The sequence below is a fragment of the Tiliqua scincoides genome, chromosome 3 (assembly GCF_035046505.1).
Source record: "Tiliqua scincoides isolate rTilSci1 chromosome 3, rTilSci1.hap2, whole genome shotgun sequence".
NCBI lineage: Eukaryota > Metazoa > Chordata > Lepidosauria > Squamata > Scincidae > Tiliqua > Tiliqua scincoides.
This window is the reverse complement of record NC_089823.1, coordinates 26,919,494-26,945,853: the sequence shown is the minus strand read 5'-3', so window position 1 is coordinate 26,945,853 and position 26,360 is coordinate 26,919,494. Positions and strand designations below refer to the sequence as shown.

The following is a 26,360-nucleotide window of genomic DNA, read 5'->3' as shown; positions in this document are numbered from 1 at the left end:
AAATGCAGTCACATACCATGGTAGCATCAAGTCTGATATATTAAAAATAAAATATTGAAATGAATGGGGACCCACCTGAAAATGGCTCTCGACCCACAGTTTGAGGAACACTGGACTAGTGAATTGAAACATTCTCAGCCCTTGGTCAGAAAGCATGGCTAATGCCTTAGAATTCCCTTTTAAAGAGGCAGTACACCCAGGTACTGCAGTATTTCATCACACCATTTTAAAAAACATGTTTTTAAAAAGTTGTATCGTATTGCTCTGTACTTTGTTATAAAATGGATTTAGTTAGTCACTCTCTTAATCAGTAGTAAGGCAACTTGTCAGCTCTCCCTCAGTAGTGTTGGATACAAGCTGTACATTTGGCATCTTGCAGACAAAATTGAATCAGTTACTTAAATTTAGCTTTTGGTGTCATGGTGGCTCAGCTGTTAACACAGTGAAACATGACGCAATTGTCTGAAAGAAAATCATACTGAAGACATTTAGGAGAAGGACAGTGTACTGTACAGCTTAATGTTGTGCAAAATGGTGGTCATGCTGGAAACTGTAGGCTTCTACAGTTCTGAGGGGCAAAAAAGAAGGGGGGGAATTCAAAGGATTTTGACACCTTATGAAGGTTATCTCTGTTCTAATATCTGGGCCATTCAGATCTGTGAGAAAAGTCTCCCTTGTTCAGGTTTATAACATTCATAGAGTGTATGGTGAAGAGGGTCCCTTGGAAACTAACCCCATTTTTCCTATAAGCTCAATGATTCAGTAACCCTGGTGGATAACTGACTATACTATTTCCTGATCTATGAAATCAACTCATTATAAATAACTCCTGCTTCTTACAAACTACAACACCACAAAAAAGTAAAACCACAGGGTATTTTTTTAAAAAAATCTTTTATTGTAAAATGTCAACCTATTATACTAAGGAACTGAGCTGGCACCTTTACATAAAGTGACTTTGATTAGTATTTAACACTTTGGTATGCAGGCAGCCAAACAAGAATCTTGCAGAATTCATTCATTCCAGTCACATAGGATTCTGTTCTCTAAGCAGGCAAGACCAAGATGTTAGTTTTAGAGTCCTCTACCAGTATATAGGCTGTTACATCAAGCTTTGGATATCCAGGTCTAGCATTTCCATGAATAAGTTGTGCTTCAGCAATACTGAAAATTGTATTCAAATATCAGGATGAAAATATTCACCAAAATAGTCACCCTAATTCATCCTACAGTGTTTGACACATTATCACCAGCTCAAATTCACATGGTACATGGTTGAATTTGAACATGGTTGAGAGTTTTAGATTGCTTGCTTTACTGCAGAATCTCTTGTGGCACTGTAGCAAAAACTTACATTCGTTATGTAGAAGTCATAATCCAGACTTGTGCCCATCATCAGAAAATAAAGAAGCCCTTGCTAGGAGGAGACGGGGCTGTTAAACCCTAGCAATGTTCTACTTGAAGGGAACAGCAGTTTCTTTAAAAAAGGAATCCATACTTCTCTACTCTTGTGAGCAATACAGCAACAGTAAGCTAGTATCCATTAGTCAGGACTGGCTCAACCAGGCCTGCTGTTGCTGCTGCCTTTGCTAGGGGCCTGCAAACCCCCCCCCCCCCCAGCAGCTCTTTACCTCACCTCACTGCCATCTGCATTAGCATGGGGCTTAACATTTACAGAGACCTTGTGTGACAGTGGAATGCAGGGAGGGAAGCAGATGATCCTATTCTTGCTCATTAAAAGCTAGCAGGTAGTTGATCAAAGCAGCCTGTATCCACAGCAGGCTAGAGATAGGTGGCAGCAGACTTGGGGTGAAGGACACCACAAATCTACCATCCCCTTGCTTCCCCTGATGCAGATGCAAGCCACATCAGGTAGCTGCCCATGCTGCTAGTAAGGGAGAAGATGGGGAAGGGGAGGTTTTCTGCCTAACAGTCAAGCTGCCACCCTGGCAAGAGCCCCACCACTATCTTTCATACAGGACTGATGTAGCCTTGTGCACCCTGCAAAACACAATGGCATCATAAAGCCACATGGACAGAGTGACCAACACTAAATTTGTCTTGGTGCAAATGGTCTCATACCCATAAGATTGTACTGGTGGGCAATGGCAAAGCCACTTTTAAAAGAGGACAAAAATGTTTGTGTTTTGCAATTCATGTAGCTCCTAAACAGAATATTCTTGACATCGGATTAAAGTACTTATGGTGACAAGGCTAGATAGACCATAAAGTAGTCCCATGACATGAAACACAACACCCTCCCCCCCCCCACACACACATATAAATCCAGAGTTGCTTATTTTATTGGGTTGACTTAACTTTTAGAGGCAAATGAAGCCTGCCTTGCAGTCAACAATGAAGTATCTTCCATAGGGCAGTTCAATCAAGTTTTTTCAAAACATTGCCATTTATCCCCTGGCACTGGTATAGCATTTAAAAATACAACCCTAAACTTAAGAACTACCATGGTTAGTATATCAGCAGTGAAGTGTCATATCAGTACAGAAGTGGAATGTAGTACCCAAGGAATATGGCATATTTTCATTGGAGTACAGTTTAAGACTTCAGTGACTCCCACTGATTGTTAACATTGTATTCTATGTGAAATAAATGCAGAACAGCCATTCAAAGCTCCTCCTAGAGTTCTTTGACAAAAAGTAGCAAACAATATAATTAGGTAAAGCAAATTTCTATTTGGCCAATGGCAAGATGAGGCACAAAGTGACTGACTGGAAAAGTACAGAAATTCATAATGGAGACAAACTTAGACCGTCCCAATCATCCTGAACTTTGATGAAGTGATTTATATATGGCCAGACAATATTTCTAGATCCAGGTTTGTAGCCATTTTCTGGCAACAAAACTGTCTTCTAAATACCATGTAAAAGCACTTGGGTTCAAGTTGTCCATCTGACGGTTCTTCAAAGTCACCACTAACAGTTTTAAAAAAAAACACACTACAGCAAGTATAGTTAACAATTTCATCTATAATTTATGTTCATTAAAAGCAGTTTATGTTTTTAGACATTATCAGAAACTGCAGTGTTAAAACACAATTTGTGACTCATCATTTCAGCAACGCCTTTTAAAACTTACATTTAAAACAACTCTAATCTAGATTTAAATCACTTCAGTTAAATAGCAGTCATAAGAAAGCTCTATGTAACGCAAGCAGCTCATTACTGACTTAAGAACCAACTCTAGAGGTACTCGTACCATTCCAAGAAATCAGGAGAGACTTCAAAGAACACAGATGGAATGCAAGGATGTTCTGCTATTTTGAGCAATATGCAAGAACACAAACTTCCTTTTGGCAAGTCCTTGTATTCTGCAATAAACATGATTCCTCTGCGGTGCATTTCTCAGTTTTCATTTTCCTTCCATTTATATTGTTATATTTGGTCAATCTTCATGCTTGAACCCCTGATACTGTCCAAACTGCTAACGGGGAATCTGCCCAATACAACAGTGGTGTCATATTACCATGATTGAAAACATCATCTACCGAAGCTGCAAAAAAAAAAAAATACAAACATTATAACAGGGTTAAGGAAATCTAAGCAGTCACATGTGTTATCCATTGTGCCTACAAGACTGAAAAAGCTGAAAATTCTAATATTTTCATGAGAAACAAAATATCAGGCATGAAGTAATTCACAGGCCAATCCTAAGCTTCCTGGCATGCAGGGCTGCCAGGGTGCCAAAAATTGGCTGCTGTGGTATCCTAAGTGCATCAGGCAGCCACTGGTGGCTCATCGGGAGAAGGGAATGTTTGTCCCCTTCCCCCCAGGTAGGGGAAGTAGCCCCGCAATGGAGCTAATCCTACAGCAACCCTTGGACTGGCACAGAATCAAGAGCTTCCGTGTTGGGCTGTGACATCTGACACGGAGTTCAGGATCTGGTGGAGCTGAGCTGCACCGGTCCTGCCCTCCTCTCTGCCCTCTCTGGAATGCCTCCTCCCCGCCTCCCCCCACCTTCCTCTTCGCCGCCTGGTGGCTCAGGCGACCACCAAGCAATGGAGCACTGACTTTCCACTGGCGCTGGACTAGCTTGGGTGCTGGACCAGTGCTGAGAGCTAGGAAACGTGCTTTATGGCACGTTTGCGATAATGCACGCTGGCGGTGGGCGAGTGTCTGCTAATGCCCACAAGCCTCAGCTTTCATATACATTTTTAAAGGATCTACTTTTAATGGCTGCAGAGAAATTCTTGGGGAAAAAGTGTTTGAAAAAAATGAACCACCACTGCGGAAACACACAAAAAACATTGTCTCTTCTCTAAGATGACAATGACTGGAGTGACTTTGGGTCAAGTTATCATGCTGATCCTAGTCAGTGCTTAAAGTTTATACTGTTCAGCAGATAGCCACTAAATTAGCCTCCTGCTGATTCAGAACAGTGTGCTCATGTGGGCGGGGGGGGGGGGAGTGAATTAAATCTTCTAGCTCACCATGGCTATTTGTCCTGAAAACAAAAACTCCTGGGGCAAATAGCAGCTACTGGAAGGGCAAACAGGATCAAGATCATGGCAGGGCAGAGAGTTAAATCCCTCCCTCTGGTGTTCTGATCCAGTCACTATTTACTGAATAAAACTCCTTCATGCACACACTTCATGAATAGCTTTCAATGGTAAGCAATTTCCTGAAGCTGCAAAAAAGGAGAAAAAAATACAGTAGAACCTCCAAAGTTGACCACCTCTCTATATTGACCACCTGCTTAAGCTGACATAATTTTCAAGTATGGACAGACACTGCATATACACTAAGGGAGAGCAACCTCTCTACACTGACCACCTCCATAAGTTGTATCTTGACCACTTCGACCATTGCACAGAGTATTAATTTACCCTCCGTAAGTCGCCCACTGAACGCAATATTGTGGGCCTGTGTTTTGTCTGGTTTGTCCCACCTTGGAAAAGCAAGAAGCCACATAACAATATCTCCTCTACGCCTGCTAGCGCATGTGCGAAAGGGTTTTTATAGGTGGGCACACTGCACATAGCTGATAGAGCTGTGCGGGCTGCCAATTATACCTGGACATGTACCAAGTTGTGAGGGACATGAGGTTGCTTGTGCATAGTGAAGCCACTCTCCTTTCACTTTGGTTCCCATCATCAGTGCATTACTTTACACTTATATTGAAACACAACTGCTATTTTGCTGCCTATTCTCCCGGTTTGGAGAGATCCTTCTGGAGCACTTTGAGGCACTCCACTTTCCACCTCTCTCCACTTTTTTTTATTAATTGCCCATTGCCCATTGCATGCCCATTGACACCCACTCTCTGTTTCCTGGACCTCAACCAGTTCCCATTCCATAAGAGGACCTGTCCTCTTATTCCCTGACTGTAGAGTTTTCTCAACGGCTTTTAGTGAGGGACCGTATCAAACACCTTCTGGCATTTAGTGAATCTGAGGAGACCCAGTAGAGGCCAGGCAGTCTAAGTAAATAAGTGTTTTGGGGTTTTTTTTAAGCTGTTGGGGCTATGTAACATGCTATGGGCTGGCAAGGGATAGCATTGGTCTGCCTGTCTGCTATGAATCTAAGTATTTTTTTTAACTTACTATTTTTTTTTAAGCTTATGAATTTTCAGGGGTTTTTTAAAACACTGATTGTGGGTTGTTTATTCTCTGACTCTTGATATAGATATAGATAATATAAATAGTAAGCATCACAAGAGGATCAATTTTCATTTATATTTGCAATAAAACTTTTTAAAAATCCAATCTAAATAATATCTTAGCCTTGCATTTGTTGTCCTGGGAGCTAAACATGATAATATTTAAATGCCTTTTTTCCCATATGTTGACCACCTCCCTATGTTGACCAATTTCCTCCAGTCCCTTGGGTGGTCAACTTAAGGAGGTTCTACTGTACTACTTCACAGAGTATAAGGACAGGACTGTAGAGGTGAAGCCAACAGAGAAAAGGGTCAACAGACCAACCCTGTCTCCCAATATATTAGCACGCAGCTGGAACAAGGAGGCAAGTGCTACATACTGTGGTGGTGGGTGATCAGGAGACCTGCGAGACACAAAGAAAAATACCTCTCTATAGACCTCCTGTTTCCAGGACCTACTCCAGCTACATAGTTGGCATAAGTCGAAGGACAGAAAAGAGGGTAGACTAGGTGAAGAAGAGGGAATAGGATCCTGGCACAAGTTGCTGCTGCTGGGATTCCCTCCCTCCCCTGTCCCAGCCCTCCCACTGCTCAATCCTTAAACTTCCCCTGCCCTCCCAACATGCCCCACTGGTAACTTATTGGGGACATTGCAGCCCAGGGTCCGTGGTAGCCCAGTGATAGTGGTGATCTTTGTACCATCATTGGGCCTTTTGCAATAGTGCAATGATCATTTGAGCTTTCAGACAGACTGTAGGGAGAACAAATTCAGGGGTGACTGCAAGATTGTTCAATGGCAAGTTGCAGGTTGGCAGCTGAGGAATTGCATGGGCCAGGAAATACGAAAGAAGGTTTTAAGAAGCTTCTGAGACATGCAAATATTTACAGAAGGAGAGAGGGGGCAGAGTGTTTTTAATCTCATGTGGATTAGGCATTAACACACTTCATTTGAGAAATGGTGCAATTGTGCAACCAATAAGTTACACACTGATGTTTAGCAGATTTCCAATATCAAGCTTGTTTGTACTTCAAATTAAGGCAATAGTTCAGTAATTCTTGTGAGCCAAATAAATATGACATTCAGGATTAAATCATAACAAGGTAGCAACTTACTTCTGGAGACAATGCTGAACTTTCTGTCTGAAAAGCTGTTTGAACGTAGATTAGGTTCACTCATTTTATCCAGATACTTTGTTAGCAATTCCTTCTTCTCTGGATTCGTACTTGACAAATTAAGAACTTTCCCATTCACTGAAACGGTGCTTTTGCTGATCCCAAACCAGTAAAAGAAATCAAATAAGGCATCAGATTTGAACTCGTATGAAAAACTCAAGCTTTCTCCCTGAACCAGGTGGGCTCCTAAAGGAAAGAACTTCTTTATAACATCTTGGAAATCAAACTGTATAAAGAAAAGAGAGAAAGGTATATTAAAACATGATAGATAATTATGACAAGATAATTATGTCCCTCTCAAATCATCATCATGGCTGAAACTTGTTATCAAAGTAATATACTATTGTATGGCTTGGAGGCAGACAAAGTGTGTAATCCAAATACCTTAACATCCATAAGTTTCACTATCATTTTTCTGTAATGTGGATTAAAATCCTAACAGTTAAGAACTAACCAAAAAAGGATGGTGACAGCTGCCACCAAATCAATAAAAAGAGCTTTTACTTCATATGCACATTTTTATAGAACACACTAAAAACAAATCATTAGGAGTATAGCATTAAACTAAAATTTTATGCTGCATGTGAAAAGACATAGAAGGTTTCTAAAGGTTTCTAAAACCATTTTTTTTAACACAAGGCTTTTTTTTAAATAAAAAAAACAAGACTGTCACCTTATCCCAACCCCAAAACACACACCACATACTAAGCTTTGCTTGCTTTTAGTGGTGCTGGCACCAGCATCATGCTGGATCCAGGACTGGGCAAGCAGAACAGAACTAATACACAAACACCTAAGGCAGAGCTTTTCAGACTGGGGCGTCATGACGCCCCAGCCTGTGGGCCCTGGCCTGTTTCCCCTTAAGGGGCGGGGACAGCCAGGAGGCAGGGAGGTGCGATCCGCAGGATTGCACCGCTCAGGGGGGCTGCAGGGGCTTACCACAACCTCCTGCAGCCTCCCGGGGGTGCAGGGAGCCCTGCATGGCTATCCGCAGGGCTCCCCGATGCTTCAAAAGTGAATGTGGAGCGATCATGCTCCGCTTCCGGTTTAGCGGAAGCGGAGCATGATCGCTCCATTTTCACTTGTGAAGCTTTGGGGAACCCTGCGGACAGCTGTGCAGGGCTCCCCGCACCCCCGGGAGGCTGCAGTAGGCTCTGGTAAGTGTACCCAAGTCCCTGCAGCCGCTGCCTTCCTCCCACCTCTGCTGCCTCCCCCCCGCAAGAACTTACTGCGACTTTCAAACTCCCTGGGAGTTTGAAAACCGTTGGCCTAAGGGTAAGAGAATAGTTCTCCTAGAACAGGGGTGTCCAAAGTTTTTGGCAGGAGGGCCGCATTGTTTCTCTGACACTGTGTCGGGGGCCGGGGGGGGGATTAATTTGCATTTAAAATTTGAAAAAATTTACATAAGTTTACATAAATGAATATATTAAAGATGAACTTATATGAATGAAGGTCTTTCAATAGCTCAAGGCCTTGCACAAAGCAAGGCTAGCCTTTTCTTTGCTGCCACTACTGCATGACAGAGACCTTGACATACACACAATTACATGTACATCATACATTAGAATTTATAGTGGGGGAGGCTTTGCGAGTTTTGCTCAGAAACCATTACCTCTCACAGTTATCTCCAAGTTGGAATCCGGCTAACAAGCTACTGTGGGTTAATTCATCTGACTCACCCGAAGTTTATAGCTTTCTCCAAACACAGATGATATGATGTTGTTCATCCCATTCTCGATCTGCCTTCTTATCTTAGGATGTCGGGTGTTCACCAGCAGAGCATATGTTTTTTCTAATGATAGATGGAAAGTTGTTCATTTGTGAAAACAGACATTAACCTCATAAGGTTTTTAGATTCTGCTCTCAAACTTCTACACAAATTAGTTTTGCCAGAGTTCTCCCCCCATGTAGAGTGCTGCACGAAGTCAGCAAGTATGCTGCCTGACTTTCTATGCTCTCATAGTGTCAAAGTAGGTATACATTCAGCCTGCATTTTATGTGCAGCTTGCATTCCAGAGTTGGTGCCTAAATGCAAAATTGCATATACAGTGTGCCCTCAGTATCTGTGGGGATTTGGTTCCAGGACTCCTTACAGGTACCAAAAAAATGGATGCTCAAGTACCTACATAAAAATGGAATAGTGCTGCGACTGTAGATGGTGGGCTTTAAGATTCAGAGCCTGCCTGCCTGAGTGATGGGCCAGCCAGCTGTTTCTTTGCCAAAGTGTCTCCAGGCTGGAAGAGGCTGTTGGGAGAGGCAGAAAGGTCAGCATGGCCAGCCCAAGCCTGAAATCACACTGAGTGGGCTTTGCTGGCAACCAGGAAGGAGGATGCAAGGGGAATTTTTTTTTTTTTAATGTGATCAGTGGTTGGTCAAATCCATGGATACCAAACCAGCAGATAAGGAGGGACCACTGTACTCAAAATTACCTTGAAAATCTCCTACAGCTGAAAAATACATACTGTTGCTTAAAAACTACAAGAGGCAGATGGGAACTGAGAGCAACTGTGGGAACAGCAGCTTCTAACTCATGGGGCATGTTATTTCGTAAGTGGAATGGCAGGCAGAATTGCCTGCATTATTGTTTTTCTCCAGTTGCCAAGCACATGTGGTTGAATTTCTGCAGGTAAAGTCTGTGCAAGATGCAGGCAGGCTGTATGCCTTTTTAGAACCTGTGAATGCCCTGGAGGTAGGCACTCTTCTTCTTCCCCCCTCCCATGTACAGTACATCCTTTAACAGTGCCACGTCTTGCATATTATTAAATACATCACAAAGCATGGTTTGTTCACAAATTTTGTTAATGCAGGAAACAATCTGTACATTCTTCATTTGCTAGGACATGCAATTGGTGTTGTCAGCACTGATGGACAGATTCTTAAGCAGTGCATGCACAGTCTTGAACTGACTGAAGGGCACATGGAGCTTCATTGCTAGCATGCAGAATTCAAGCAACTGAACTGTGCACACAGTTCCCCACCCAAAACAGGAAATGTATGCTCATACATACACAGAACACATTAGTGTAGCACCTGGGATCCTGCCTGACATCTCACAACAGATGTGCACTTTTAAAGATTTTTACAGACAGGGCTCTCAATGTTCTCCAAGATGCTCTCTGTTATGAGACCCCTATCCAGCTAAGACTGCCTGATGAAGTCCTGTTTTGCTCACTCATTATACAGTGGTGAATCACCAAATTTAAAGAATTTATATCCCAGCTATCTTCTGATAAGGGCAATCAAGGCAGCTTATAAAGTTTAAAATAGTAATAAAACATTAAATGCAAGACAAACCCCAATGGATCACATAAAACCATTTGTAGTAAGGCTTTTACTGAGATTGCCAAAGTCTCTGGAATGGCTTCCTTGTGAAGGTCATCATCATGAGGAACCCAGTCTTTCTAGCTTTCTGCTGGACTCACTATTCTGTGTGGATTTTGTGGGTTATCTTATGAAAAGCCATCTTGAGTTATTTCAGAGTTTTGAAATGTGTTGGCTTTTTGGATAGCTTTGAAAAGTTGTTATTTCATAGCATATTGATGTAAACAGGCTTAAGCTTAACGAGGGAAATAACCAGGTTCTTTTTTTAAAATTGAAATTCTCAGAGCCAATGAACTATGTGTACTTTAGGGGACACATGAAGTCCACTCACTAAGCAGTAGATTGGAACTATGAAGAACATGAATATTAATCCAAAAGTGTACCTCTTGGTATTTATGGCTCTTGGAATCTCAGAAATTTTGGAGCTTACAAGATCTGAAGCCAGCCTTGCAGTCCTACTCATCCTTGGCACGGCTTCCTGATACCAGGCCCTTGCCATCATAAGAACTTCAGAATGTATATTAAGCAACACTAGTCACTAATGTCATTTTAAATAAGCAGAAAATTATATCAAGCTGCATATGCTATTAGCATTGTGGTAAGTTTTAGCAGCTCTTAAAACTAGTTATGGTCACATTTTCAAATGAGGCTGCTCATCTATTCAGGGGCATGTTGCATGGAAACATTTTTAGCCCAATTATCAGCTTAGGAAAACTACATACATAATTGTATCATAGCAGGTAGTATATTTCATGAAGTCAAAAATAAGACAGATTGTGTGCTAAATGCTATACAGGTATTTTGGTGTTAAAATTGCCAAGTTCACAGGGACACAATACACCCATTATTCATTTAAAAGAGTATAACTGATCTGAATTCAGACTGTATCAATTTACACAAGGATCTATTTAGCTCTTCCTTTTAAGCTAAGCAATCCCAATAGATACATTTAAAAAGGAAAAAAAAGAATACCTCTTGAAGAACTGTATTTCGTTCTGACGTTAATGAAGAATGCCAGTGGCCGACCCAGAATAGTCTCTCTGTAGTTTTTATAATCATAGTGGGAATTAAGTTCTACATGCCTGTTAAGGAAAATATGAGTATGTTAATGCTTCTTTAAAATGGAGTGAAATCAAATAAAGGAAACTGCAAGAAGCTAAGATACAAATTAATCTAATCGTAACATTAGAACAAATATTTCTTAAAGCACCAGAGCACGGAGCAAATGAAGGTGCAGATGCAGGAGAAGTAGCAGCAGAATGGGAGGACTAACAGTGACTGTCTACTCTTGAGTGTAATCCTATGCACACTTTCCTGGGAGCAAGACCCACAGATACAATGGGACTTACTACTGAATAGATACACATAGGTTTTTTGTTAGGGCAGCAAAAACAGAGATGATGAGTGGCAGGCTATGTGTCTACCAACCACACCAAGATGTGGTCTGAAGGGCAATTTGCCCCCATCAATGATTTTCTTCTTTATGTAGCTTCCCTTAGCCTTTGCAGAGGGGGAGATGACATCTGCTGTCATAGAAGATAACATGCCAGGAATGTTCTGCTCTGCTCATATTTTCTCTGTGACTTTTATATAGCAGCCTTAATAAGGCAATCATTATGCAGGAACGACACACTCAAGTCACACAATAATAAAAATACAATTTCAAAGCAGAGGAGTTGTCTATACTCTTATACAAGGCTGAGAGTTTACAGCAGTTTACCAATCAAGATTTTGATCCTATAATTAGAGTTCATTTTGACAAAAGTAAATATGAAATAAATTTGGGCTAGAAAATATAAACACTTTCTTCTCTGACATTGCTAGCTAGCCTAATTGGAGAGAATTGCCACATATCCTGTTTAGAAGGCTGTTCTTTTCAATACTGAATGTGTTAAAACAAACAGTACCATGAAACACATCAGTATTACATGTGGTTAAGGATGTGCGTCACCTTTTCCATTTGCAAAGCCATGTGCTCTAGAACTTCATTCTCTTTGAAGAGGAAACCTAATCTGAACCTCACTCAAGCCACTTGCACTGGCAGAGTCCTCAGTGAACTTAAAAGCCAACCGCTTTAGGAGCACATGTTCAGAAGTCTTAAAAATGCATTCCAGTGACTGGGTTCAGGCACAATACCACGTCTAGCACAGGGGTCTCTAAACTTTTCAGCCGAAGGGCCGCATCAAATATCTGGCACAGTGTCGAGGGCCAGAAAAAAATTTAAATATAGAATTTAAATAAATACATTAGAGATGGAATTCAGATGAATTAATAAATGGGCTCAAATGTCCAGGATTTCTCCAAGTACCAACACAGCCAAAGAAATAAAGTTACAAACTTAAATAGACTTACATTCCCCCATCCCACAAGCACAACTCTGGTTGTGTTTGGTCAACTGGGCCAGAGGCTCTCAGGGGATCAGAGGCTGGCCGCGGGCCACATCTGGCCCCCGGGTTGGGGTTTGGAGACCCCCTGGTCTGGCATTATAAGCATGGACTTGAACAACAGATTTCTTCTCATAGTACACAGGAGGGGGGAAGCAAGCCAGATGCTCACACTATTGAACACTAAACCAAGATAAGCATGATGTCTAAACCTAGGCAGAGTCTGTTAAACTCATACCAAGCCTCTCCCCCATTCCTGAATTTTAGCAAAGAGATATCTATCTGAAGTTTGGAGCATTGGGGGGCAGTGGCAGCTTCGTGATCAGGCTGCTGCCCCCTGTTACTTCTGCTTTGGAGGCTCTCTACCAAAGGAGAAAGCCAGATGGCCCAAAACACAAAGAGGTGGAGAAGGAGGCAGCTAGTGGTGCTTCAGCAGTGCTACTGTATCTCCTAACGACACCATTTTGGCTGGACTTCAAACAGTATACCCTTCTGGCCTGGCACCCGGAGTGACTGCCCCCCTCCCACTTGCAAAGCTATTGCTTCAAGTTTCTTTGTTTGACAGTCAAGGGGGAAGATGAAGTTGCAAACAAGAGGAGAGGATCTCAAGATAATGGCTATTTTTAGTTCAACTGGTTGCTGAGCCGGCAACTATTTTAGAATGCTGAAGCATCACAGAAGTGAGGGGGGTTTGGACAAGTAAAAAATGCAGTAAAAACAGGGAAAAGGGAAAAAGGCTTTTTCACCACAGCAGATGGCTTGACAATATTTTGCTTAAACTAAACAAAAAAACATGGTCAGAACCACAGAGTCAAAGTGATAACAGAAGTGTGAATGGCTCAAGAGATGGGACTTCAACAATTTACTAAGCAAACAAATATGTGCTCTTAGTCCTTTGGCAGAGTTCCACTTATTGAGACACCATGACCAGAATCCAGACAATTGTGCAATTAGTTCCAGGCCCTCACAGGCCTTTTGTGAGGACTTGTGCTTTCCAAAACAGTGCTCCCACACAAGATATTTGTATTTCATCTTTTGGTCCCAAAAAGCACCCTCATGGGGGCTAGCAAACAATGGGAAACACAAGCCCAATCCACTCAGTGTAACAGGTAAAACAAAGCACAACAAGGAGAAGAGCTGAAGTCTGCAAGTAAAACAAACAAGAACAAAATTTAGTGAGGGGACAAAATGAGCTACTGCTACAAAATGTAGCTACTGCTACAAAATGTAGCAAGTAGTCCTCCCTTTTATGTTCTCTTTGCAGCCAGCAGTCTTCTCAAGAGACTTTAGTAACATAAGGAGACCATGCTGCAGTTCCTTCCAATGTTAGCCTTAAGCTGCTGTCTAGGAACATATGACACTGCCTTATACAGAGTCAGACCATTTGTCCACCTAGTTCAGTACTACCTGCACTGGCTGGCAGCAGCTCATTAGGGTTTCAGATGCAGGTCTTTCAACCCTGGCATCTCTTGGTAGGGCTGGGAATGTGGGATTTTATGCCTACAAAGGAGGTGCTGTACCACTGAGCTTTTGTACCAGATGAGAAATAGGTGGTGGTGTAAGGAGGTGCTGCTTACACAAACAGCATTGAACAAGCCACACTGATGACACCGTGTCATAATGTTACCTTAAGGAGGTGGTCTTTGGGAAGTTTCACAAGTTATTTGCACTATGAAAGAGGGACTGGCTCTATGGACCCCAAACCTAAATAAATATAGAAAAGCTGATATTTCAGGGTGCTTTCCAAATGAGAACTTTACAGGTTGTTATACACTGGGGTTCTGTTCTAGAACCCTTAGTGGATACCAAATCAGTGCTTAAACAGCTTTAGAGATCCACTTCCAGGTTTCTTGCCCCTCCATTGTCACCACAGAACTCACTGTACAGACACTATACCGCATACAGCCACTAGATGGGGTGAATAATGGAATCGCATGGAATGAAATAATTATTTAACAGTATGAAGGTGGGAAATTGGATTTTGGTGCTTTTTTCCTTATTAGTAGGTATTTAAAGGTGGACCTTGGTATCAGTGGTGTATCAAATAAGTGAATACCAAAGACCTACCTAAGTTATGACCATAAAGCCCTGCAGCTATTTTAAAACTGGCTTGGTTTAGTACTCCCAAAAACTGTTTACAAAGAAAAATTCACAGTTTGTTATCAGAATGGTTCCTCAGTTTTCTACTTGGACATTGGATATTTAGACACATGATGAAATGCTAAAAGAAGTAGAAAGTGCATGAAAAGCAAAAATTATTCTGCTTACAGAAAGTCAGCCTACTTCAACACCAGTGTGACTATTACAGCTACTTCTGCAGACACATTTACGATAAAGTTGTTTTTCCATCAAACCAATTTCACACCATGTAGGCTTCCGATCTTGACTGTGTGCCAACATGTTCTGCCACATGACTGAACACACCCCATAGCATCCCAGTTAGTATTCTTTCTACATCTTAGAATTGTTAATGCATTGCAAACACACCAAGAGACATAGGCTGGAACAGACAGATACATAGCAAACGAAGCTGCTGGAACACGTAAAGTGGGGAATTGCAGGATACGAGACAGACACAGGAAAAGGGGAGTGTGTGGTATAGTAGAAACCACATATGGTTCCATGAGTCATGCCTTCAGTTAGCCAAAACTATGCTGTCCATCTTCAGAAAGTGATGAAGCTGCAATTTGCAAGACATATGGTTTCTTACATGACTGGTTGGAATGTGAAACACTTTAGGAAACCCAAACCACTACTTGTTTAGAAAAGTTACCTAGAAAGAGGAACTTAAGACTAGAAAGACTAGCACTGAAGCACTAACAAAGACTAGCATTGAAGGCCATCAATATCCATAAACAAGCAAGCATTCCTATTCTACATGCTATATATTTTAAATGCACATTACGTCCAAAGTTAATTTAGCTCCACCAATGTGCATTACAAACTGAGATGCAGATGTTTCTAACCCAAGCAACATAGAATCTGCAGTTTGATACTTGGGAGAGAAATGGAAACAAGGGTAAGCAAGAGAAAAATGTGGCATTTTGTGTGGGTGCTACGTACAGAACTAGGGTTCCCAACCCATGGTCCGCGGACCACTGGTGTTCCGCAGTGTCCCCCCAGGTGGTCCTTGATGTCTCTGGTGAAAAAAGATGCCCTACCAGGCAGAAAAAAGCCTCTGCAGCGCCAGCAGCCAATCAGAGCATAGCATTTCTCGTCTCCTGCCTCCCCCCTCCACCTTCCTTCCCTCCTTGTCTGTGAGTGCCAAGACAAGCAAAATAGTGAAGCGCAGGCACCTTGTATGGTGCGCGCGTTTGTGCAGCCTCATGGCTCAGCTGCGTGCAGAGGAGAGGTGCCCTGCCAACCACTGCCTCCAGCCTACTGCCTCCATTCCTTGACTCTGTGCCTTCAGGTGAGCCCTGGCAGCCTGGTTTCTCAGGAGTCAGATCAGGACTCCAGCCAGCCTGGGAAGTCCCTTTTTGCAGGCGGGCGGGCAGGCGGCCTGAGGAGGAGGGGGAGGAATGGGAGTGAGGAGGAGGAGGAGGAGGAGGAGAAGGAGCAGGCTCCCAAAGGTATTGCTGGCTGGCTGGCTGGTTGGCGGGGGGGGGGGGTTTCCCTGGGAGTGGGTTTCTCTGGATGTGAATTCCATGGGAGTGCAGACTCCAGCTGGCCAGGGAACACAGAGGAAGGGAGTTGGTGGCAGCAGGAGAGGGGAGAAACAATATGCTCAACCCCCAGCCCTGGTAGCCCCTCCCCAGTTGGCAGGATTGGGCCCCCTGGATGTGCTCTTCTAACGCCCAGGGGTGGAGCACGGGATCCAGGCAACCAGGTTTTTGCACCCCTTTTGGAGAGGGAAACAGGCAGTACCTCTGCTGTCTTACTGCAAGCTGCCCACCTGGGGAGAAGTAATCCCAGAAGTTGCAGAACAGGCACCACCACAGCCAAGTACAGCAGGTGTAACCCCTGACTTTTCCTCCTCAGAGAGCAGCAGCAGCTTTGTCCATGGGAAGCCCTCCCCCACCCCACACTTGGCCAGTTCCTCTATCTCCTCAGATTGCAATCATATGCATGCTTAGCTTGGAGTAAGCCCCATTGACTATAATGGGACTTACTTCTGAGTAGACATGCCTAGAATGGGGCTGTTAGTCACAATGTGGCTGTGATGGACTTCTCCAGAAATTTCTCCAATCCCCTTTTAAAGGCATCTAGTCTTAGACAACATCATCACATCTTGGGGCAAGGAGTTCCACAGACTAATGGCAGAGTAGGCAGCTGTTGTTTTGTGGCTGCAGCCTACCTATAGGCTTGCTCACACGCTCTTAGCTCCAAACAAAGTAGTCCACAGCTAGAGCATGACAGCAATTAGAACAGGAAGTGAAGAGAGGCTTTCCTCCCCCTAAAGACCTTGCAGTGCACACCAAAAGGACTTTTCTTCCTGAGACATGCAGCAGCCATTCTGAGATATCGATCTGAGCTGGTGCTTCTCCTTCAGGACTGACCTGCCTAAATTGTGTTGAACACTTTCCTAAGGACTCTGGACTCACAAGTGGGGGGAGCAGGGCCAGGGCTGTGTAACAAAAGTATTATTAAATACTGTTAATAATAATACTGTTAATAAAAGGAACTGTGGAGGGATGTGTGTGCTTTTTGTTGGTTCATTTAACTTCCTTGCATGACTTGTCTATAATCCCCTTGTGCTTAACCTCTCCCTTTTTGAGGTGTTTTTCCACACTTAAAAGAGGCAAGGGCTGTGTGTAATGTGGTCTGGTGTGGGGGAAAAGAGAGTTGATTGAATTGGGTGGGTATGAAAACCTCTGAGTTGGAGGGGAATTATTTTGTGTTCCATGTATTCCATGTAAACCCGAGACTTTCACAACTAGTGAAGCAAATGCAAGCACAACCATCACATTAATTATTAAATAATCTTCTTATGTATTACAAATTTAATTATATTTTTTGTGTGCGAGGGTGGGGGGGGGGGTTGCCGTCTCCAAATTTTGCCTTAGTGGTCCTGAGCTCCTAAAGGTTGGGAACCACTGGTATAGAACAACAGTGGAATTCAACCAGTCTCTGCTCTCTGCTCAGGGAGAGTTTGATTGGGCTTACTCCTCATAAACATAACAAAGGCCCAAATCCTAACCAACTTTCTAGCATTGGTATAGCTGTGCCAATGGGATGTGTGCTGCATCCTGCAGTTGGGTGGCACTCATGGAGGCCTCCTCAGAGGAAGGGAATGTTTGTTCCTTTACCTCATAAAGGACCTGAGGATATTTGTGTATAAACCTGTATTGCCCTTATGTTGGTGCTGGAAAGTGGGTTAGGATTGCGCCCTAAGGCTGCAATCCAAACCACATTTTCCTGGGAGTAAACACCATTGAACACAATGGAACTTCCTTCCATTGTGGGAGGAGGTCTGATCTACAGGGCAGGAGGTCTAGTCTAGAGGGTAGAGCCTCCGTTAGCCTGAAGATAACATCTGAAGGTCGCCAGTTTGAGGCCACCAGCAGCTCCCTGAATGGTGAGACCTTGAAGCAGCTGACAAGCCGAACTGAGTTATTCCATCTGCTCTTTAGTGTGAGCGAAGAAGCCTCTTGGCTGCCCTCCATGCGAGAGATGAAGGAGCTGCTTGTCAGCCTGCATGGGAGGCAACTGGAGGCCAGAAGTGAGACCAGACTAGGAAGATCCATCTAAAATATTGTGTGGTTCTTGAAAGAGAGAACCTTCTATGATTGTAAAAATCTCCTCGAGGGATTTAGAAACGCCTGCCTACGTAAACTGCCTTCAGTAAAGTCAGAGGAGTAATCCAATGATCAGAAAGGCGGTATATAAATACCTAGTTATTATTATTATTATTCTGCATAGACATGCATAGGTTCGTGCTGTCAAGCTGCAATTCTCTACACCAGAGGTGCCCAAACCCCAACCCGTGGGCCACTTGCAGCCCGCTGCGAGTCCCCATCCGGCCCCAGGGGGTCCCCCCACCTCCAATGGGCACCCGGCACCCGGCCCTCGCCCCAGCCCGCGCTGGCCTGCCGTGTGAGCTCCGTGCCTTGCTCTCCCTCACTGCCGCTGAGCTCAGTGGCAGCGAAGGAAAGACGAGCACAGCTGGCGCACAGGGTCTTTTATAGTGGGAAGGTAACGTGAGACTTGCAGGTCTCGCGTTACTTCCCACTATAAAAGACCCTGTACGCTTGCCTGCTAGTCTCTTCTTCCTTACCCATGGGCTGGGCTGGGAGCAGCTCCGTTTGGCTCTGCTGGGCTCCCTTCCCCTCCTCCCCTCCCCTCCCGCAGCCTGAGCTGGGGGGGGGGAGAGAGGGAGAGAGAGAGAGATCATGAGGGAGGGGAGCCCAGCCCAGCTAGAAGCACGTCTCCCTCCAGAGGGAGGGAGGGCTGGTTAGCTGGCCAGCCAGCTGGCCGGCCAGGCAGGCAGGCAGGCAACAGCAACAGCACATGGGCAGGCAGGTACGAAGGCAGCTGGGCAAGCAGGCAGGCAGCCGAAACAAGGGAAAGAGGGAGGGCGAGGGGGCAGGTGAGCAGGCGGGTATGTGAAAGTGAGAGAGATCCCCCCCTCCATTTGTGTGTGTGTGTGAATGTGAGCATAAACTGGCATGAAGATCCCCCCCCTCTTAGGGTGAATGTGAGCATAAACTGGCATGAAGATTCCCCCCCTTCTTAGGGTGAATGTGAGCATAAACTGGCATGAAGATCCCCCCCTTCTTAGGGTGAATGTGAGCATAAACTGGATTGAATTCATTCATACATTTTCTCTAATATATTCATTTATGTAAATTTATTCAAATTTGAAATGTAAATTAATTCTTTCTTTTTTTTCTGGCCCCCGACACAGTGTCAGAGAAATGTTGTGGCCCTCCTGCAAAAACTTTGAGCACCCCTGCTCTACACAGTACAGAATGGGGATTAAAGAGTTGTATCAAAGTCAGAAATCTGCATTGGACTAATGCTCTCTTTGATGCCTCTTCCCAACACACCAATATTTATGGAAGTTAGAGGAGGAATGGGACAGGACACTGATCTTTAAGAATGCTGCCCTGCAACACTGATGTAGATCTGTGGAGAATCCTGGGGCCAATGCACTAAGGCAAGGGACACATGCAACATATTTCATACAGACATACCCACGCTAAAGTAGCCTTTGTGCGGCAATTCGGCTGAAAGTGTACCAATATGGAATGCAGCAGCCTGAAAAGGATGGAAGGACATGTTCTTGGAGAAATGGCTGGTTCTCTGGAGTCAATACACATAGATTTTAGCCATCTTCTGAGAAAACAAGGAAATGAAATCTGGTACTGTACAGTATTCTAGATCTTCTAGGACAGTGGTTCTCACACATTTAGCACAGGGACCCACCAGGACAGAATACAAATCTGTCATAACCCCCCAGAAGTGATGTCATGACCGGAAGTGACATCATCAAGCAGGAAAAATTTTACCTATCCTAGGCTGCAATCCTACCCACACTTACCCAAGAGTAAGTTTCCTTTACTATCATTGTTAAAATTACAGGTCTATAACATTTCCCCAAATGCAGTCACATATCATGGTAGCATCAAGTATAATATATTTAAAAAAATTGAAATAAATGGGGACCCACCTGAAATTGTCTCACGACCCACCTAGTGGGTCCTGACCCACAGTTTGAGAAATACTGTTCTAGGAACAGTAGAAAATGCAACTGCTCAGTTACATTACATCTATACCAAACCCTCTCTACAGGACATTCTAGGACTTGCCTTAAAACCAACTGGAACCATCTTTGTTCCCATGCACTAGAATGGCCAAGAACCCATTGCTGCATTTACAGAGCTACGATGTGCTCACCGAGAGCTTTCTTTAAGGACAGTTTCACAAGCCAGTCCTGCTTGTTTCAGCAACTCCATTGAGTTGTCAGAGGCGTTGCAAGCCTCATCTGTTCCAAAGAAAACAAAAAAAACCTTGGACAAATAACTAAGAAGCCTTAGTTATTTGTTTAAGGAGTGAGTAAGTATGGGTGAATAAACTGCTACACCCACAATGCTATCAATCCTAAATGCAAGAAGAGACAATACATGAAAAGTGAAGGTAGGTCATCCATTTTGCATACACGAAAAAGACAGAAACTTAAGGTTTCTCTCTGAACTGCCTAACAAATACTCAGGTGATGTGCAGCAAGCCTCAAAAGAAAAGTTCTAGTAGCTTTTCTCTTGCAAATCCACTGGCAGCCACTTCTTCTGGATTCCGCAAAGTAAGAGGCGAGACAGCAAGTCATTGCCCCTTCCACCCACTTCCTTGGAACCAACCGCTGTTTGGCACCTCACCAGGACCATCTCTTGCATTAACCATCCCTCCTCCTCCTTACACAGCTTCAGTATGCTACTAGTGTGAAAAACTAAACTCATTCCTTTAATCTTAAACTGCAAGCCATTATAAAGTGATAGTGAGGCAGCATCAGATGTACCAGGGAGTTACCAGTCTTGCTGCAAGAGAGCTAACTATAGTTCTGTTATGGTATTGAAACTCTCACTCCTGCAGCACTTGTTATAACACCAATTCCTTGAAATCTAGGGGCTACTGTATCTGCAAAGCACTACTGAAAGCTTATGCACACTTATAAGAAGGTATAGTACAATGGACATTTCAGAGTTAACATGCACAGGATCAGGTTACAATGTTACAGCTAAAGCCAGGGAGGTGGGTTCCCTTCCCAAACCACAACTACAAATTTACCAAGCAGCCTCTGAGAAACCTTTCTCCACATTCCCATCTGCAATATGGGAACAATAATACTAGTCTCTTAGAGGACTGTCATAAGGATACCAAGGCAATGCACATGAAGTGCTTTGAATACTCCAAAGCATCAAGTATTATTTATGCATCCAAAGTTCATTCAACCCCGTCTCTCGGTCCAAGTTGGCATGAACCCTTGGTTCACATGGAATTCAGGGACAGTTGCCAAGCTGCCAGCTGAGAGGTTTTGGGGGCAAAAACCTCAAGGTAAAGAAAAGCTAGCTTCAAATGTGAGAATCCCTTTCAGAGATTCTCTGAAGACCTTCAGGTCTTGAGGTGACTGATTTTTAAAGTCACCCCTCTCACTTGGCATCATTTAGTTATGCTAGGGTTATTTTTCATGCACATTCCAAAGGGTATATGTTCCAGACTTTATGCACAACATGACAAATACACAGGAAAGAACTTCTGGTGGAACCGCAAACTGATTCACCAATTCTGGGATCAAGAGTCAAATATAAACAATCAGAGAAAACTGCCTCCCCAAGACAGCTTGTGCTTTTCAATGCAACTCTGGAAGGCCAATTTGTGGGGGGGGGAAAAGAACGTTTTGGTCAGCAATCATCTGGTGGGAATCCAGATACAATGACAAAACCCAGGTTTGCAAGCTATCAAGAGTGGTATAGAAAGATCAACACACCAACGAAAGTGACAAAAGTATCTGCAATTACAAGTCTGTGGGCTAGTCAGGAAGAAGCAAAGATATTGTTTGGATCATAGCAGGAGAAATCTGTGGAATTTTTGAGTAACCAATACTCCGAATAAAATATGTTACAAATGTCATTATTATGAAGACACTTGGAAAAGAAAAAGCTAATAATCTGAATTAAAAGCCGAGACATCTCCATGTCGACAAAGGTCCATATACTCAAAGCTATGGTTTGCCCAGTAGTCATGTGAGAGCTGGACCAATTAAGGTGCTGGAAAAGATTTTTGAGAGTCTCCTGGACTGCAAGGAGGTCAAATCACTCAATTCTACAGGAAATCAATCCTGACTGTTCACTGGAAGGAAAGATGCTGAAGCTGAAGCTTAAAGACTTTGGTCATCTCATGAGAAGGGAGTACTCTTTAGAAGAGACCCTGATGCTGGGAAAAATTGAAGGCGAAAGGAGAAGGGGACAACAGAGGATGAGATGGTTAGATAGCATCACGGAGGCAATGAACATGAATTTGGACACATTCCGGAAGTTAGTGGTAGACAGGGGGGCCTGGCATCCTGTGGTCCATGGGATCATGAAGAGTCGGACACAACTTAACGACTGAACAACAATAATCTGAATCATGAACACTCTCTCAACTTGTTTGTTGTGGATAGTAAAAAGTGTACAGCAAGAAAGAGACTGATACTGTACTCAGCTCTGTAATATTAACTCTGTCTCATACCACAGTTAAGTTTTTCACAGTCATGACAACTTCAGCTATTTGCCCAAATCCATTATCAGTGAAAGCATTGTAGAGAGAACACAAGGTTTGGTTAACTGAACAATGAGCCAGACAGATGCTGCCCAAGACCCTGCACCTCCCTGTCCAAGTAGTTGTTCGAACCTGGTACTACATTTACACTGACAATCAACTTAAGGCAGTTGCAGAGGATTTGCAAATCTCCTTGCTAGATGGGAGCAAAGGTCCATCTCTCCTCTAATATTTGCTTTCAAATGATAACCAGCCAGCAGCTCCCCAAACAAGGCAGGAAAGTGATAACCATACCCAATTCTCTCCCAAACAAGCATCTGTCTGCCAGGAGAGGGGCAGCCACTGAACATGAAGTTACCATCAAACTGGGAAAGTTACAAACCCTTATTTGTGTTGGTCTTGCATTTGACCTGATGAATCATGGTTTCAAATTGCTAGTGGAAAAATCCTGAAATAAGGGTACTCATTTCAAAGGTAGCCCCCTTCATTCTCATTTACACAAAGCAGGAGAATATGCAAGGGACCTTCCTAAACACGCACAAAATAAAATCAAAGGCGTGTCTGGACCTTCAAGAATGATTGCAATCAAACTTGATGTTTTTAGATTGGGGTGGGGAAGAGAGAAATCTACACATACTCAAATGTACTAATCACGTCCACTTCACATGTGTCCAAAACTGAGCCAGGCAACTGAAAACCAGGTCAGCATTTATCACCAGGCATCACACTCAGACAAAAGAGGAAGAAAAATAAAGCACTCCTGGACCAGACCAAAGGTCCATCTACATCTTGCTTCCCACATTGGTCAACCAGATGCCACAGGTAAAGCCAGGAGCAGGGCTTGAAGGCCACAGCTCTTTCCAGCTGTAGCCACCACTCCCCCCCATCCCCAGCAACTGGAATTGAGCCATATAAAAGTTCCACTTGGCTGTCATGGCTCCATCCTCCATGGATTTCTCAGAGGCATTTAACCCTGTGGCCATCACCACACCTGGCAGCAGCAAGCTAATGATGCACCAGTTGAACTAAGTAGCACTTTCATCTGTGCTGAATCTACCAATCCATTTCATTGGATGACCCCGGGAGAAAATTCATCTCTCCCTTTCCTTTTCTCAACACCTTGCAGGAAAAGTCAAGCAGCAGGAATCCCAAGGAATTGGGAACTGGAGCAGCCCAGAGAGTTCCTGAAGTTTATTGAGGAGAGGCTACTGAAGGTTGAAAGAAGAGATAGTTCACCCTCCTCTCTAGTTCTTCCTCCCCCATAACAAAGCATCTTGAAGTGCAGTGCCTAAAGAGGAGACCCCCAACCCCCACCAAACAGCACCCCATTCCCCTGTGCACCGATCATTTCATGCCACCTGCTACAAATCCAGGCTACTGTATTCATACCCTTGATGTGCACCTAGGTGGCTACAATCCGACTTCCAGCCCAAGACTAGTGGTTGGGGTTTGGACCCCCAAATCAGCTGATCACCTTATTTTACCCCCACCCCCACCCCAACGCTCCTGCGCCTTTGGGAAGAACTCAGCAGTAGTAGCGTAGCTAGCCGGGGTGGAGAAGCACCAAGTTTTGCAGGAAGCTTCCCCGCTGTGTCAGCCTCTGTTTTGCTCCCCCCACCCAGAATGGCTCCGAATGGGAGGGGGAAGGGAGCACTGGCACTCAGCGGGGAGGTTCCCTGCAAAACTTGGTGCTTTGCCCCCCTCTAGCTATGCCACTGCTCGGCAGGTGCAGCTTTGGAGAAGCACGCCTGGCAGACAGCGGGGCACCCACCACTACCCAGGCAAGTAGCAGCCTCTCTTCTCCCTCCGGGGGGGGGGGGTTACCTCTTGAAGTAGCCGGTCAGCCGGCAGTGGCGCTGGCCGTCCAGGTGGAGAGAGCCGTCGCTGACCACGGTGAAGCCACCGGCGGGCCGGCGCCCGGGGGGGCTGAGCACAGCCAGGGTGTCCCCCTGCAGCTGGAAGAGATCGGGCTGCAGGAGCAGCAGCTGCTGCAGGGGCAGCACGGCCAGCTCGCAGTTGCACGTGCGCAGGACCTGCAGCTCCCCGGAGGAGACGGAGGTCAAACTGGGCCGGGCGGAGCCCGCGGCGTCGGAGGAGCTCCAGACGGCCATGGCAGTGGCAGGCGGCGAGTGGGTCCGGGAGGATCTACTGGAGAGTGTCGGTCCAGCCAGAGCGAGCCCCGCCCCGAGGCGCATGCAGCAGCTCCGCCTTGATAGCCCAGCCCGTCCGGGGCAGCTGCTGACCTACACACCCAGCAATGAGCGCTTGGCCGCTGGCCCCCGCGGCCTCCGCCCTCGGTAGAAGGCTCTGCCCCGCCCGGCTCCAAAGCAGCCGCCCGCGCGCACTTTCCCCCGTTGGCTTCCAGCCACAGCACCGAGTTCCACTGCTGAACTGCGCACAGGCAGGCTTGCTTCTGGACAAAGGTGCATTGCAAGGGTGTAGTGGCGTAGCCAGAGGGGGGCAAAGCCCTAAGTCTTGCAGGGAGCCTCTCCCCTTCGGAGCCATTCCGGGCGGGGGAGCATATCTTCCAGCCCCGTCTCAGCTCTGGAGAGAGACGGGGCTCCCCGTCAATCATCCCTTGAAGTAGCTAGCATAAAGTACTGTACTGTCATCACCTCCCCCCCTTTAAAACCTTATTTATGCTGACAAGTAGTAAAAGAAGATGCCCTGTTTTCTAGGTGGGTTATTCAACCTGAAGGGGCCCAGAGCATTTCCTTATATGCAGTGGCGTAGCAAGAGGGGGGTGCAAGGCAGTAAGTTTTGCAGCTAGCCACACCTCCGTGTGCAAGGGGTTCCCTCCCTCTTCCCTTTGGAGCCATTGCAGGCAGAAGGGAGGAAAACTTCAACTTGCTCCCTCCTCTCCTGGAAGGGCCCCTTGCACACTGGGATGTGGCTCCCTGCAAAACTTACTGCTTTGCACCCCTCTCTAGCTGCGCCATTGCTTTTATGTTGACACAAGTGATCTATCAAGGCTTCTCATTGTGTACTGAACCACTCACAATGATATTGTTGACTGGAATGTGGATCAGAAAGGAACATGCAGTTTTTGCAAAACTTGCTGCTGCTGCTGTGGTGATCTTCCAGCATTCTTTGCTATGCTGCTTTGTGCATCTTTTCACAAACTGGGTGGAATCATGCACAAACAGATACTGGGGCATTTCATACACTGCATTACTGGGGTTGTGATCAGCAATTGTCTGGTACTGTGACTTGGAATCTGGACTCAACACTGCCTGCCAAAGCTGATAGGGCCCAGAGCTGGCAGGAGGCCCAAAACTGCCTCATATCTGAAGCAGCATGCCAAATGCTGTTCCCCCCCCTTACCAGATGATGTGCCAGCCTCTGCTTCTCCCACTCTCCAGTGTTCAAGCTCAGCACTCTCCTTCCCCCCACACTTCCTCTCTGTCCCCCTCTTGCTTTTCCAGTTCAGAGGGTGGATCAGTGGAGACAAGAAGGCAGGCAGAGATGGGTGCCCCCACCAAAGTGTTGCCTGACAAATAATAATAAACTTTATATGTATCTGGCCCTTCTCCCTGAAAGGGACCCAGGGCGGCTTACAACATGTAAAAACAATTTTAAAAAGCATGATTTAACACAGATAAAAACATATTTAAAACACTTTAACAGAGGCCATAAAAACAGTAGTCAGAATAAAGTCAGAAATGGAAG

General features: G+C 44.7%; 1 protein-coding gene across 1 annotated transcript; it reads right to left on the bottom strand.

The window, feature by feature from the left end:
* Nucleotides 1-875: 875 nt before the first annotated feature.
* On the bottom strand, nt 876-24,834 carry MEDAG (mesenteric estrogen dependent adipogenesis). The gene is made up of 5 exons (XM_066620958.1): nt 24,516-24,834; nt 11,083-11,192; nt 8,469-8,581; nt 6,730-7,015; nt 876-3,510 (listed from the first exon to the last, which is right to left on the bottom strand). The coding sequence occupies exons 1-5, from the start codon at nt 24,800-24,802 to the stop codon at nt 3,410-3,412; spliced, it is 897 nt and encodes a 298-aa protein (XP_066477055.1). The 5' UTR covers nt 24,803-24,834; the 3' UTR covers nt 876-3,409.
* Nucleotides 24,835-26,360: the final 1,526 nt, after the last annotated feature.

What these genes read in the sequence shown, in the direction of transcription:
- MEDAG (XM_066620958.1), bottom strand. Translation starts at nt 24,802, where the DNA reads ATGGCCGTCTGGAGCTCCTCCGACGCCGCGGGCTCCGCCCGGCCCAGT. An exon ending in CTGACCGGCTACTTCAAGAG is followed by an intron (nt 11,193 to 24,515) that starts GTAACCCCCCCC and finishes TTTCCTTAACAG; the next exon opens with GCATGTAGAACTTAATTCCC. An exon ending in GAGAAAGCTATAAACTTCGG is followed by an intron (nt 7,016 to 8,468) that starts GTGAGTCAGATG and finishes TTCTTTATACAG; the next exon opens with TTTGATTTCCAAGATGTTAT.